Raw genomic sequence first — 16,461 nt, 5'->3', positions numbered from 1 at the left:
AATAATCATGGATTGAAGCAGACAATGTTTTCTAATTTCTCAAATGAAGTGTCACGTGCAGGTGACAATCAGTACATAGATAGTATGGCAATGAGTAGTTAAATGTCAGCAATATGAAGAACTAAGATTAACGAAGCAAACTTAAAAATAACCCCATTGGATTGCGAATATTGTTCAAAGTTTAACCTAATGTACTGTATATGTAGAGAAAAAGTTAATTTTACATTAACTATATGTACCAGTACTTCACATAGCTAGCTATATGAGCTGCATAAGCTAAGAACAACAAATCACCAAACACCATGACATTGCTTTTATGAATGTGTGTATGCATAACAAATGAATTACTGAAATCAGTTAGTGGCCAAAAAGGTAAAAAGGTATCTGCTTTACCCAAATGTGAAATTTCTGTTCTATAAAGATGCCAAATTAAGGAAAAATTGCCAAAGAGAAGTTTTTGCTCAAAACATGTTTCCTGTTTCTTGTTTCTTATTTGTGCAATTTGTAGTAGATATGCAGGGTAGTCTTAATTGCCCAAATGCCTTTTACATGAGCTATTCTTTCAATGATAGTTCATATATGGTACACTAGTTTGGATTTCCTTACAGCAATTAAGAAAACCACCACCAGAAAAACAACTACTGGCTGCTGCACTATCTCTGTTATTTCATATTCAGTTTGATATTTGAAAATAAAACAGGGCAGCTCTAAGAGCATAGGCTACTCTTATCTTGAAATATACCACTCATTAAAGTTATTTTACATCTCTCTTTATGACAGTTAAAACCCTACTATATGCCATGCTGCATGAATGTATTGTATATGTACACTGAGGATAGAATGTATCTTTCTTTTTTAAGTGGGGTGATACACTTAAAAAACCCCGCACATGCTCTGTTTTCCCCTCTCCCCTCGGGCAGAAGGCTACGCAGCATTAAGAGTAGGACCACCAGACTGAGGAACAGCTTCTTCCTGGAAGCTGTGAGACTGCTGAATTCTGGAGGACCCCTGTAGCCCCTGCCACCCCCCGACACCCACAGACAAACATATCTGCACATGCTGTTCTGGACTTTGGATATTGTTGTTGTGTCATTTCATTTCATTTTATTTCCTATACTGTGAATTTTCTATATTTATTACTTCTTAGCTTATATTTGCATATTCTATTTTATACTTATTTATTTATTCTGTAAATGGCTTGCACTGGGACTAGAGTATCCTATTTCGTTTCACCTCATGTTCACATGTGTAGGAATGACAATAAAGCTCCTTGAATCCTTGAATCTACTGTATGTTGGGTGTTTAGCTTCATTGACTGATCACTAGTCTTAAAAATACAAATGATAATTCAGGTCACATGAATTGATGGATGACTGCTAATTAGTGTATCACAAACAAATATAAGTAATAATTAAAATGCCTAGGGACAGTGGTGCAGTGGTTAGTCGCCTCACAGCAACAAGGTTCTGGGTTTGAGCCCCAGTTCGCCAGGAACTTTTCTGTGTATAGTTTGCATGTTCTCCCTGTGTCTGCATGGGTTCTCTCTGGGTACTTCAGCTTCCTCCCACAGTCAAAAAAGCAAGTTAGGTTAATTGCTGGCTCTAAATTGCCCTTAAGTGTGAATGTGAGTGCAAATGGTTGTTTATCTCTATATGTCAGCCCTGCGATGGACTGGCAATCTGTCCCGGGTGTACCCCGCCTCTCACTCAATGTCAGCTGGCATAGGCTCCATCTCCCCATGACCCTTACAAATAAGCCATATAGATAATGGATGAATGGATGGAATCCAAATGCCTGCTTCATCACTGAAATAAATGAGAGAACATAATAGCCTTAAATATGTGGGGAAAATTTCAAGGTAATGCAGTTGAGCAACATGAGGGATATTAATGAATAATGAATACTTATCATGTACAATCAACTATCATATCATATCATATCATATCATATCATATCATATCATTAAGGAACTGGCAACACTATAAATTTGATAAATCTTTTTATTTAGTTTATTTGGCAGAATGCACACAATAGACCCAAACAATCATGTTCTATCTCCATCATATTTGATCAAAACTATGCAACTCTCTATCAACGCAAATTTTGTTTGACATCAAAAAGTGACTGTTTATTTGTGACATAGTTTTTTATGTGTATAAAGAGAGAGTGACAAAGGAAATACAATACAGAGGATCATAAAACAGATAAGAATGAAAATGACACAGGATTAGGAAGCTTAACGTGTTTAAAACAACTGAAGCAAATGCATATTTTTGGTAAATGGCACAGAATTTAAAGGTGAACAATTTTTCTTTGCAATGAACAGAAAAGTACTGACAGCATTTTAGAGAGTTGATAGTTTCCAAACAGTGATTGTCTTTGCAATTATGGTATATACAACACCATCACACTTAAGAATGTGTTATTAAGGGCCAACTCTATGTTGCTTATATATGCTTCTGCACTGATTATATAATATCAAAGCTTGAAAATAAAATCATTTCATACATAAAAAGTGGTAACTGTTAATATTTGTGTCTGGTGTATAAACAACATTTTCCTTCAAAATAACTATTGTAACTATCTGTTCTGTGCAATAGACCCCTGGATACAAATATACCACACCCATTCATTAACAACATTCATTTAATAGAATGAAATAGGACAAAATGACAAACCATGTAATAAACTGTTGAATGAAATGAATATTTGGTGACATGGCATATTTTCAATAAATCTGGACTATGTACAAAAAAAACAATATTTATTATTACAATACAAATTAATCTTATTTACAGTTTTTGAAGGGATTTTAAACAATCTCATGCACTCCTGTGTAATTACTGATGAAAAAGAATTACTTGTGGTTAACAACATTGAGATGACTGTGTACGCCCCCTTAGGTTTGAAAGAGCTAAAATTTTAAGAATTTACCATATTAGGAGAACGTATTTGGGTGTACATGAGAGAGTTTAATTTGCCTCATAAAGAATCATTTCTTTGGTGAAACAGACAGTTCAACTCTTGGGAACCTAAAACCAGCTCTTGAACCACTGTCACTGCTGGAAGATGAAGACAATCTCGACTTTTTAGAGGGTAGAGAAACACCTGCACTTCCCTCTGCTCCTGCTTCACTGTCCTCACCAAGTGTCACTTCATATGAGCCCTTTGACTTTGAACCAAAACCTCCAAAGGTGCCAAACTTCAGCTTGCCTTTCTTTCCTTTGACCTTGCTTCCTCCTAGATCTAATGAAATGTCACCACCCTCAGCTTCTAAGTGAGCTGAAGGAGAACTGACTGCAAGTCCCCCTTCATCACTCAGAGAAGAAGACCGATGCCTTGATTTCTTAAATAGATCTAGTGAGGCTGACTTGCCTTTTGATGACACACTGAGTCCAGGATCACCCTCTAATTCTAACTTTCCAATACTGCCCTTTCCACTAGTACTCAGTTCTACCTCTGGTCCCCGAAGGTCACCTGCGCTACTGCCCTTTGCTTTTGATTTGCCAAACAATTTAGGCATTTTTACCTTTACTTTTCCTTCACTGTGCCTCAGCTCTGGACTGGGAACCTCAATATTTTGTGAACTGGCTTGATAACTAACAGATGGAGACTTTATGTTTATTCCTCCACTAGCTGAAAGTTCAGATTCAACATTTCCTGCACCTTCTTGGCCTTCCAGCTGAGGCAGAGCAATACCAAATTTTGGTACCTTGATTTTGGGAAATGTCACCGTACCCTCTGGGTATTGAAGACTACCAGCTGCACTGCCACCGGAAACACTTGCATCAATCTCTGTACCACCTTTCACATTTGGCATTTTGATGTTAGGAGTCTTTAATTTCACATCTGACCCTTCCAGACTAACATTTGGACTGTCAATACTAGTGTTCAGGCTAGCAGATGGCAAATCTATGTCATGTGATTTCAAACCCTCTGATAAAGATCCATCACCTTTCACTTTTGGTGATTTGATATCTAATTCGACATCAGGAAAGTGAAGCTTTCCAAAAAGAGGTTTCTTCACCTTTGTTCCTTTGACATGAATTTTGGGTGTGTCTACATCCATGTCTACTGCTGGTGTTTCTATGTCAAAATCAGGTTTCTTTGCCTTTCCTTTCACTTTAGGAAGTTTAAATTTACCCTTTTTTCCCTTTACATTGATGTCAATATCAGGGGCATCCAGACTTGCTTCAGTGTCTGGGAGACTTACTTCTGCTTTGGTACCTTTTGCTCCTACACTGATCATAGGTGACTTAACCATGGATTGAGGGCCCTCCACTTCTGGGTATTTCATTCCAAACTTAGGACCTTTGAACTTAGGAAATGTGACACCTGTCTTTCCACCCTCCGCAGTGATGGTTGGTACTTTAATGTTGGCATTTGGACCTTTGATATCACCTTCAAATTTGGGCACTGAAGCATCCATCTCCCCTTTGATTTTAGGCCCTCTTAGGTTTACATCAAGATCAGGTGCTTTAAAATCAATATTAGATTTAGGAAGGTTGATGTCAACATCTGGACCCTCCACTTTTGGACGTTTAATGTTCAGTGATGGCATGTTGATCTTAGACATCTCAATTCCACCCTTAGCGCCCTCAACATCAATCTCTGGACCTTTGACGTCAATAACAGGTGTTTTTATGTCTCCTTCAATCTTTGGAGCTGACACATTTACATCACCTTTGACTTTAGGACCTTTAAGATGGATATCAAAATCTGGCGTCTTTGGTCCTTTTATGGTTGGCATCTTAAATTTGGGTCCTTTGATTTTTGCATCAGGCCCTTCAATGTCAAATTCTGGAGATTTAAGGTCAATTTCAGGTGCTTTCAAGTCAATGTTAGCTTTTGGAAGGTTTATATCAACATCTGCACCCTGCCACTTTTGGACCTTTAATGTTCAGTGATGGCATTTTGATCTTAGGCATTTCAAATCCACTCTTTGTTCCATCAAGTATCAACCTCCGGACCTTTGATGTCAACTCCGGGTGCTTTTATGTCTCCTTCAATCTTTGGAACGGACACATCCACATCACCTTTGAGTTTTGGACCTTTCAGATAGAAATCCACATCTGGCATGGAGATTTTTGGCCCTGTGATGGTTGGTGCCTTGAATTTTGGTCCTTTAATCTTGCCACTGGGACTCTCAATATCAATGTCTGGTCCTTGGATGTCCAGCTCAGGTGCTTTAATATTAAGGTCAGCTTTTGGAAGATGGACGTCAACTTCTGGACCTTCAACACTGGGACCTTTCCCTCCAAATGAGGGCATTTTGAATTTAGGCATTTTCAATCCTCCTTTCTGACCCTCAATGTCAACATCTGGTCCTTCGATGTCAACTTTGGGAACTTTGATGTCACCCTCGATTTTTGGAACTGACACGTCCACATCTCCTTTTAATTTGGGCCCTTTCAGATTAATATCCCAATCAGGCATTGTGGGTCCTGATATGGATGGGAGCTTAAATTTGGGTCCTTTGACTTTTGCATCAGGACCCTCAAGATCAACTTCCGGCGCTTTAATGTCAACTTCAGGTGCTTTCACATCAATGTTTGCTTTTGGGACGTTTATGTCAACATTTGGACCCTCCACCTTTGGGCCTTTGAAACCAAATGATGGCATTTTGATTTTAGGCATCTCAAATCCACCTTTTGGACATTCAATATCAACCTGGGGACCTTTAATATCAATCTCAGGTGCTTTTATGTCTCCTTCAATCTTTGGAACTGACACGTCCATATCACCTTTGAGTTTTGGACCTTTCAGATTGAAATCCACATCTGGCATAGACAGTTTTGGTCCTGAGATACTTGGCATGCTGAATTTGGGTCCTTTGATTCTACCACTCGGGCTCTCAATGTCAACGTCTGGTCCTTTGATGTCTAATTCAGGGGCTCTAATATCAATATCAGCTTTTGGGAGGCTGACATCAACTTCTGGCCCTTCAACATTTGGGCCTTTCACCCCAAAGGATGGCATTTTGAACTTAGGCATTTTAAATCCTTTGTGGCCCTCAATGTCAACATCAGGTCCTTCAATATCCACTTTAGGAGCTTTGATGTCTCCTTCAATCTTTGGAACTGACACATCCACATCTCCTTTCATCTTGGGCCCTTTTAGACTCAGATCCCAATCTGGCATTGTGGGTCCTGACATGGATGGAAGCTTGAATTTGGGTCCTTTGACTTTTGCATCAGGTCCCTCAACATCAACTTCTGGCCCTTTAATGTCAACTTCAGGTGCCTTAATGTCAATGTTTGCTTTTGGGAGGTTTATGTCAACATCTGGACCTTCCACTTTTGGACCTTTGAACCCAAATGATGGCATTTTGATTTTAGGCATCTCAAACCCACCTTTTGGACTTTCAATATCAACCTCTGGGCCTTTGATGTCAACTTCAGGTACTTTTATGTCTCCTTCAATCTTTGGAACTGACACGTCCATATCACCTTTTAATTTGGGACCTGTCAGATGGAAATCCACATCTGGCATAGACAGTTTTGGTCCTGAGATACTTGGCATGCTGAATTTAGGTCCTTTGATTTTGCCACTAGGACTATCAATGTCAACGTCAGGCCCTTTGATGTCTAATTCAGGGGCTCTAATATCAATATCAGCTTTTGGGAGGCTGACATCAACTTCTGGCCCTTCAAGTTTTGGACCTTTCACACCAAAGGATGGCATTTTGAACTTAGGCATTTTAAATCCTTTGTGGCCCTCAATGTCAACATCAGGTCCTTCAATATCCACTTTAGGAGCTTTGATGTCTCCTTCAATCTTTGGAACTGACACATCCACATCTCCTTTCATCTTGGGCCCTTTTAGACTCAGATCCCAATCTGGCATTGTGGGTCCTGACATGGATGGAAGCTTGAATTTGGGTCCTTTGACTTTTGCATCAGGTCCCTCAACATCAACTTCTGGCCCTTTAATGTCAACTTCAGGTGCCTTAATGTCAATGTTTGCTTTTGGGAGGTTTATGTCAACATCTGGACCTTCCACTTTTGGACCTTTGAACCCAAATGATGGCATTTTGATTTTAGGCATCTCAAACCCACCTTTTGGACTTTCAATATCAACCTCTGGGCCTTTGATGTCAACTTCAGGTACTTTTATGTCTCCTTCAATCTTTGGAACTGACACGTCCATATCACCTTTTAATTTGGGACCTGTCAGATGGAAATCCACATCTGGCATAGACAGTTTTGGTCCTGAGATACTTGGCATGCTGAATTTAGGTCCTTTGATTTTGCCACTAGGACTATCAATGTCAACGTCAGGCCCTTTGATGTCTAATTCAGGGGCTCTAATATCAATATCAGCTTTTGGGAGGCTGACATCAACTTCTGGCCCTTCAAGTTTTGGACCTTTCACACCAAAGGATGGCATTTTGAACTTAGGCATTTTAAATCCTTTGTGGCCCTCAATGTCAACATCAGGTCCTTCAATATCCACTTTAGGAGCTTTGATGTCTCCTTCAATCTTTGGAACTGACACATCCACATCTCCTTTCATCTTGGGCCCTTTTAGACTCAGATCCCAATCTGGCATTGTGGGTCCTGACATGGATGGAAGCTTGAATTTGGGTCCTTTGACTTTTGCATCAGGTCCCTCAACATCAACTTCTGGCCCTTTAATGTCAACTTCAGGTGCCTTAATGTCAATGTTTGCTTTTGGGAGGTTTATGTCAACATCTGGACCTTCCACTTTTGGACCTTTGAACCCAAATGATGGCATTTTGATTTTAGGCATCTCAAACCCACCTTTTGGACTTTCAATATCAACCTCTGGGCCTTTGATGTCAACTTCAGGTACTTTTATGTCTCCTTCAATCTTTGGAACTGACACGTCCATATCACCTTTTAATTTGGGACCTGTCAGATGGAAATCCACATCTGGCATAGACAGTTTTGGTCCTGAGATACTTGGCATGCTGAATTTAGGTCCTTTGATTTTGCCACTAGGACTATCAATGTCAACGTCAGGCCCTTTGATGTCTAATTCAGGGGCTCTAATATCAATATCAGCTTTTGGGAGGCTGACATCAACTTCTGGCCCTTCAAGTTTTGGACCTTTCACACCAAAGGATGGCATTTTGAACTTAGGCATTTTAAATCCTTTGTGGCCCTCAATGTCAACATCAGGTCCTTCAATATCCACTTTAGGAGCTTTGATGTCTCCTTCAATCTTTGGAACTGACACATCCACATCTCCTTTCATCTTGGGCTCTTTTAGACTCAGATCCCAATCTGGTATTGTGGGTCCTGATATGGAGGGAAGCTTGAATTTGGGTCCTTTGACTTTTGCATCAGGACCCTCAAGATCAACTTCTGGTCCTTTAATGTCAACTTCAGGTGCCTTAATGTCAATGTTTGCTTTTGGGAGGTTTATATCAACATTTGGACCCTCCACTTTTGGGCCTTTGAAACCAAATGATGGCATTTTGATTCTAGGCATCTCAAATCCACCTTTTGAACCTTCAATTATTTCAAACTCTGGACCTTTGATGTCAACTTCAGGTGCTTTTATGTCTCCTTCGATCTTTGGAACTGACACATCCACATCACCTTTGAGTTTGGGACCTTTCAGATGGAAATCCACATCTGGCATAGACAGTTTTGGTCCTGAGATAGTTGGCATTTTGAACTTTGGTCCCTTGATTTTACCACTAGGACTCTCCAAGCCAATGTCTGGTGCTTCAATGTCTAGTTTAGGAGCTTTAATATCAATGTCAGCTTTAGGAAGGCTGACATCAACTTCTGGTCCTTCAATCTTTGGACCTTTCCCACCAAAGGATGGCATTTTAAACTTAGGCATTTTAAATCCTCCTTTGTGGTCATCAATGTCAACATCTGGTCCTTCAAGGTCAACCTTGGGAGCTTTGATGTCACCCTCAATCTTTGGAACTGAAACATCCACATCACCCTTTACTTTGGGCCCTTTCAGACTAATATCCCAATCTGGTAGTGTGGGCCCTGATATTGATGGCAGTTTGAATTTGGGTCCTTTAAGTTTTGCATCAGGGCCCTCAACATCAAATTCTGGCCCTTTAATGTCAACTTCAGGTGCCTTAACATCAACATTAGCCTTTGGAAGGTTTATGTCAACATCTGGACCCTCCACTTTTGGACCTTTAAAGCCAAATGATGGCATTTTGATTTTAGGCATCTCGAATCCACCTTTTGGACATTCAATATCAATCTCCGGACCTTTGATGTCAGCTTCGGGCACTTTTATGTCTCCTTCAATCTTTGGAACTGAGACATCCACATCACCTTTGAGTTTGGGACCTTTCAGATGGAAATCCACATCTGGCATTGAGAGTTTTGGTCCAGAAATTGTTGGCATGCTGAATTTTGGTCCTTTAATTCTACCACTTGGGCTCTCAATGTCAACATCTGGCCCTTTGATGTCTAATTCAGGGGCTCTAATATCAATATCAGCTTTTGGGAGGCTGACATCAATGTCTGGCCCTTCAACATTTGGACCTTTCACCCCAAAGGATGGCATTTTGAACTTAGGCATTTTAAATCCTTTGTGGCCCTCAATGTCAACATCAGGTCCTTCAATATCCACTTTAGGAGCTTTGATGTCTCCTTCAATCTTTGGAACTGACACATCCACATCTCCTTTTACCTTGGGCCCTTTTAGATTAATATCCCAGTCTGGCATCTTGGGCCCTGATATGGATGGAAGCTTAAATTTTGGTCCTTTAAGTTTTGCATCAGGACCCTCAAGATCAACTTCTGGCCCTTTAATGTCAACTTCAGGTGCCTTAACATCAACATTAGCCTTTGGAAGGTTTATGTCAACATCTGGACCCTCCACTTTTGGACCTTTAAAGCCAAATGATGGCATTTTGATTTTAGGCATCTCAAACCCACCCTTTGGACATTCAATATCAACCTCTGGACCTTTGATGTCAACTTCAGGTACTTTTATGTCTCCTTCAATCTTTGGAACTGACACGTCCACATCACCTTTGAGTTTGGGACCTTTCAGATTGAAATCCACATCTGGCATAGACAGTTTTGGTCCTGAGATACTTGGCATGTTGAATTTTGGTCCTTTGATTCTACCACTTGGGCTCTCAATGTCAACATCTGGCCCTTTGATGTCTAATTCAGGGGCTCTAATATCAATATCAGCTTTTGGGAGGCTGACATCAACGTCTGGCCCTTCAAGTTTTGGACCTTTCACCCCAAAGGATGGCATTTTGAACTTAGGCATTTTAAATCCTTTGTGGCCCTCAATGTCAACATCAGGTCCTTCAATATCCACTTTAGGAGCTTTGATGTCTCCTTCGATCTTTGGAACTGACACATCCACATCTCCTTTTATCTTGGGCCCTTTCAGACTAATATCCCAGTCTGGCATCTTAGGTCCTGATATTGATGGAAGTTTGATTTTGGGTCCTTTTAGATTTGCATCAGGGACTTCAATGTCAACTTCCGGCCCTTTAATGTCAACTTCAGGTGCCTTAACATCAACATTAGCCTTTGGAAGGTTTATGTCAACATCTGGACCCTCCACTTTTGGACCTGTAAAGCCAAATGATGGCATTTTGATTTTAGGCATTTCAAAACCACCTTTTGGAGTTTGAATATCAATCTCTGGACCTTTGATGTCAACTTCGGGTGCTTTTATGTCTCCTTCAATCTTTGGAATTGACACATCCACATCACCTTTGAGTTTTGGACCTTTAAGATTGAAATCCACATCTGGCATAGAGATTTTGGGTCCTGAGATACTTGGCATGTTGAATTTGGGTCCTTTGATCTTGCCACTAGGACTCTCAATGTCAACTTCTGGCCCTTGGATATCCAATTCAGGCCTTTTAATATCAATATCAGCCTTTGGTAGACTGACATCAACTTCTGGCCCTTCAATGTGCGGGCCTTTAACTCCAAACGATGGCATTTTGAATTTAGGCATTTTAAATCCTCCCTTATGACCATCAATGTCAATATCTGGTCCTTCAATATCAACCTTGGGAGCTTTGATGTCACCCTCGATCTTTGGAACTGACACATCCACATCACCCTTAACTTTGGGCCCTTTCAGACTAATATCCCAGTCTGGCATCTTAGGTCCTGATATTGATGGAAGTTTGATTTTGGGTCCTTTGAGATTTGCATCAGGGACTTCAATGTCAACTTCTGGCCCTTTAATGTCAACCTCAGGTGTTTTCACATCAATGCCAGCCTTGGGAAGTTTTACATCAACATCTGGACCTTCCACTTTTGGACCTTTGAAGCCAAATGATGGCATTTTGATTTTAGGCATTTCAAATCCACCCTTTGTCCCATCAATATCAAACTCTGGACCTTTGATGTCAACTTCAGGTGCTTTTATGTCTCCTTCAATCTTTGGAACTGACACATCCACATCACCTTTGAGTTTGGGACCTTTCAGATGGAAATCCACATCTGGCATAGACAGTTTTGGTCCTGAGATAGTTGGCATTTTGAATTTGGGTCCCTTGATTTTACCACTAGGACTCTCCAAGTCAACATCTGGTAGTTCAATGTCTACCTTAGGAGCTTCTATATCTCCTCCAATCTCTGGGCCTGTCACATTCATATCTCCCTTCAGGTTTGGTCCTTTCAGATTGATATCCCAGTCCGGCATCTTGGGTGCTGATATGGATGGCATCTTGAATTTGGGTCCTTTCAATTTTGCATCAGGGCCTTCAACATCAATGCTTGGCCCTTTCATGTCAATTTCAGGAGATTTGACTTTAACATCAGCCTTTGGAAGCTCAATATCAACTTCAGGACTCTCCACTTTGGGACTCTTAATGCCAAAAGATGGCATTTTAATTTTCGGCATTCCTAATCCCCCTTGTGTTCCTTCAATTTCAGCTTCTGGAAGTTTGATGTCAGCTTCAGGTGCTTTTATTTCTCCTTCTATCTTTGGAACTGACACATCCACATCACCTTTAAGCTTTGGACTTTTCAAATTAAAATCCACATCTGGCATAGAAATTTTTGGTCCTGAAATACTTGGCATTTTTAGTTTTGGTCCTTTGATTTTGGCATCAGGACTCTCAATTTTAACAGCTGGTGCTTCAACGTCAACATCTGGAATTTTTGTGTCAATGCCACCTTTTGGAAGATTAATATCAACTTCTGGCATTTCAACCTTTGAGCCTTTGAAACCAAATTTTGGCATTTTGAATTTGGATCCTTTAGTTTTTGGACCAGTCATTCCCAGGTCAACATCAATACCTTCAGAGCTACCAGTCTTTCCCTTGATGCTGAGATCCACTTGTCCCAGTTTCACATCCGTTTCTGGGGCTTTTATCTTTGGACCCTTGAATCCAAACTTTGGCATTTTAAATTTTGTTTTCTTTGTGCCAATTTCTGGAACATCAACTGTTACATCTGGTCCCTCAAATTCAGCTTTTGGCAGTTGAACATCTGGCAATGACATTTTCGGTCCAGATATTGTTGGTAACTTAATTTTTGGCCCAGTCATTTCTCCAGATGGAGAATCAAAATCAAGTTTAGGACCTTTGATCTCAACCTCAGGTGTTTTTATGTCTCCTCCAATCTTGGGAACTGATACATCCACATCACTTTTAACTTTCGGACGTTTCAAATTTAAATCCACATCTGGCATGGAGAATTTTGGCCCTGAAATGTTTGGCATACTGAATTTTGGTCCTTTGAGTTTTGCATTCGGTCCTTCAATGTCAACGTCTGGTGCTTTGATATCAACATCAGGTGCTTTCACATCAATATTACCTTTGGGAAGGTTTATGTCAACATCTGGACCCTCCACTTTTGGACCTTTAAAGCCAAAAGATGGCATTTTGATTTTAGGTATCTCAAATCCATCCTTTGTCCCATCAATATCAACCTCTGGACCTTTGATATCAACTTCAGGTGCTTTTATGTCTCCTTCAATCTTTGGAACTGACACATCCACATCACCTTTGAGTTTGGGACCCTTCAGATTGAGATCCACACCTGGCATAGAAATTTTGGGTCCTGAGATAGTTGGCATTTTGAACTTTGGTCCCTTGATCTTGCCACTAGGACTGTCAATGTCAATTTCTGGTCCTTCAATGTCCAGTTCAGGGGTTCTAATATTAATATCAGCTTTTGGGAGGCTGACATCAACATCTGGCCCTTCGATATGTGGGCCTTTCCCCCCAAGAGATGGCATTTTAAATTTAGGCATTTTTAATCCACCTTTAAGGCCTCCAGTGTCAACATCTGGTCCTTCAATTTCCACCTCAGGAGCTTTTATGTCTCCTTCAATCTTTGGAACAGACACATCCACATCTCCCTCGACTTTAGGACTTTTTAGTTTCATGTCAAAATCTGGCATTTTTGGTCCCTTTATGGTTGGCATCTTGAATTTGGGTCCTTTGATCTTTGCATCAGGACCTTCAATGTCAATCTCTGGAGCTTTAATGTCAACTTCAGGTGCTTTCACATCAATACCAGCCTTGGGCAGTTTCACATCAACATCTGGTCCTTCCACTTTTGGACCTTTAAAGCCAAATGATGGCATTTTGATCTTAGGCATTTCAAATCCACTCTTTGTTCCATCAATATCAACCTCTGGACCTTTGATGTCAACTTCGGGTGCTTTTATGTCTCCTTCAATCTTTGGAACGGACACGTCCACATCACCTTTGAGTTTTGGACTTTTCCGATGGAAATCCACATCTGGCATGGAGATTTTGGGTCCTGAGATAGTTGGCATTTTGAACTTTGGTCCCTTGATCTTGCCACTAGGGCTCTCAAAGTCAACTTCTGGTCCTTCAATGTCCAGTTCAGGGGCTCTAATATTAATATCAGCTTTTGGGAGGCTGACATCAACATCTGGCCCTTCGATATGTGGACCTTTCCCCCCAAGGGATGGCATTTTAAATTTAGGCATTTTAAACCCACTTTTGGGGCCTTCAATGTCAACATCTGGTCCTTCAATTTTCACCTCAGGAGCTTTTATGTCTCCTTCAATCTTTGGAACAGACACATCCACATCTCCCTCGACTTTAGGACCTTTTAGTTTCATGTCAAAATCTGGTATTTTTGGTCCCTTTATGGTTGGCATCTTGAATTTGGGTCCTTTGATCTTTGCATCAGGACCTTCAATGTCAATCTCTGGAGCTTTAATGTCAACTTCAGGTGCTTTCACATCAATGTCAGCTTTAGGGAGGTTTATATCAACATCTGGTCCTTCCACTTTTGGACCTTTAAAGCCAAATGATGGCATTTTGATCTTAGGCATTTCAAATCCACTCTTTGTTCCATCAATATCAACCTCTGGACCTTTGATGTCAACTTCGGGTGCTTTTATGTCTCCTTCAATCTTTGGAACGGACACATCCACATCACCTTTGAGTTTTGGACTTTTCCGATGGAAATCCACATCTGGCATGGAGATTTTGGGTCCTGAGATAGTTGGCATTTTGAACTTTGGTCCCTTGATCTTGCCACTAGGGCTCTCAATGTCAACTTCTGGTCCTTCAATGTCCAGTTCAGGGGCTCTAATATTAATATCAGCTTTAGGGAGGCTGACATCAACATCTGGCCCTTCGATATGTGGACCTTTCACCCCAAGGGATGGCATTTTAAATTTAGGCATTTTAAACCCACTTTTGGGGCCTTCAATGTCAACATCTGGTCCTTCAATTTTCACCTCAGGAGCTTTTATGTCTCCTTCAATCTTTGGAACAGACACATCCACATCTCCCTCGACTTTAGGACCTTTTAGTTTCATGTCAAAATCTGGTATTTTTGGTCCCTTTATGGTTGGCATCTTGAATTTGGGTCCTTTGATCTTTGCATCAGGACCTTCAATGTCAATCTCTGGAGCTTTAATGTCAACTTCAGGTGCTTTCACATCAATGTCAGCTTTAGGGAGGTTTATATCAACATCTGGTCCTTCCACTTTTGGACCTTTAAAGCCAAATGATGGCATTTTGATCTTAGGCATTTCAAATCCACTCTTTGTTCCATCAATATCAACCTCTGGACCTTTGATGTCAACTTCGGGTGCTTTTATGTCTCCTTCAATCTTTGGAACTGACACATCCACATCACCTTTGAGTTTTGGACTTTTCCGATGGAAATCCACATCTGGCATGGAGATTTTGGGTCCTGAGATAGTTGGCATTTTGAACTTTGGTCCCTTGATCTTGCCACTAGGGCTCTCAATGTCAACTTCTGGTCCTTCAATGTCCAGTTCAGGGGCTCTAATATTAATATCAGCTTTTGGGAGGCTGACATCAACATCTGGCCCTTCGATATGTGGACCTTTCCCCCCAAGGGATGGCATTTTAAATTTAGGCATTTTAAACCCACTTTTGGGGCCTTCAATGTCAACATCTGGTCCTTCAATTTTCACCTCAGGAGCTTTTATGTCTCCTTCAATCTTTGGAACAGACACATCCACATCTCCCTCGACTTTAGGACCTTTTAGTTTCATGTCAAAATCTGGTATTTTTGGTCCCTTTATGGTTGGCATCTTGAATTTGGGTCCTTTGATCTTTGCATCAGGACCTTCAATGTCAATCTCTGGAGCTTTAATGTCAACTTCAGGTGCTTTCACATCAATGTCAGCTTTAGGGAGGTTTATATCAACATCTGGTCCTTCCACTTTTGGACCTTTAAAGCCAAATGATGGCATTTTGATCTTAGGCATTTCAAATCCACTCTTTGTTCCATCAATATCAATCTCTGGACCTTTGATGTCAACTTCGGGTGCTTTTATGTCTCCTTCAATCTTTGGAACGGACACATCCACATCACCTTTGAGTTTTGGACTTTTCCGATGGAAATCCACATCTGGCATGGAGATTTTGGGTCCTGAGATAGTTGGCATTTTGAACTTTGGTCCCTTGATCTTGCCACTAGGGCTCTCAATGTCAACTTCTGGTCCTTCAATGTCCAGTTCAGGGGCTCTAATATTAATATCAGCTTTTGGGAGGCTGACATCAACATCTGGCCCTTCGATATGTGGACCTTTCAGCCCAAGGGATGGCATTTTAAATTTAGGCATTTTAAACCCACTTTTGGGGCCTTCAATGTCAACATCTGGTCCTTCAATTTTCACCTCAGGAGCTTTTATGTCTCCTTCAATCTTTGGAACAGACACATCCACATCTCCCTCGACTTTAGGACCTTTTAGTTTCATGTCAAAATCTGGTATTTTTGGTCCCTTTATGGTTGGCATCTTGAATTTGGGTCCTTTGATCTTTGCATCAGGACCTTCAATGTCAATCTCTGGAGCTTTAATGTCAATTTCAGGTGCTTTCACATCAATGTCAGCTTTAGGGAGGTTTATATCAACATCTGGTCCTTCCACTTTTGGACCTTTAAAGCCAAATGATGGCATTTTGATCTTAGGCATTTCAAATCCACTCTTTGTTCCATCAATATCAACCTCTGGACCTTTGATGTCAACTTCGGGTGCTTTTATGTCTCCTTCAATCTTTGGAAC

The 16,461-nt window shown here is 40.7% G+C and overlaps 1 protein-coding gene across 1 annotated transcript in view; it reads right to left on the bottom strand.

Moving 5' to 3' along the window:
• Window positions 1–1,982: 1,982 nt before the first annotated feature.
• ahnak (AHNAK nucleoprotein) overlaps window positions 1,983–16,461 on the bottom strand; it is a 35,756-nt gene continuing 21,277 nt past the window's right edge. The window contains 3 exon segments of the mRNA XM_051072420.1: window positions 1,983–4,879; window positions 4,881–4,955; window positions 4,957–16,461. Of these exon segments, the coding sequence (XP_050928377.1) occupies window positions 2,993–4,879; window positions 4,881–4,955; window positions 4,957–16,461 (13,467 nt within the window). The 3' untranslated portion in view covers window positions 1,983–2,992.

This window comes from Lates calcarifer, linkage group LG8, assembly GCF_001640805.2.
Source record: "Lates calcarifer isolate ASB-BC8 linkage group LG8, TLL_Latcal_v3, whole genome shotgun sequence".
Classification (NCBI taxonomy): domain Eukaryota; kingdom Metazoa; phylum Chordata; class Actinopteri; family Centropomidae; genus Lates; species Lates calcarifer.
Note: the sequence above shows the minus strand (reverse complement) of the source record. Positions and strands in the feature narration are given on the sequence as shown.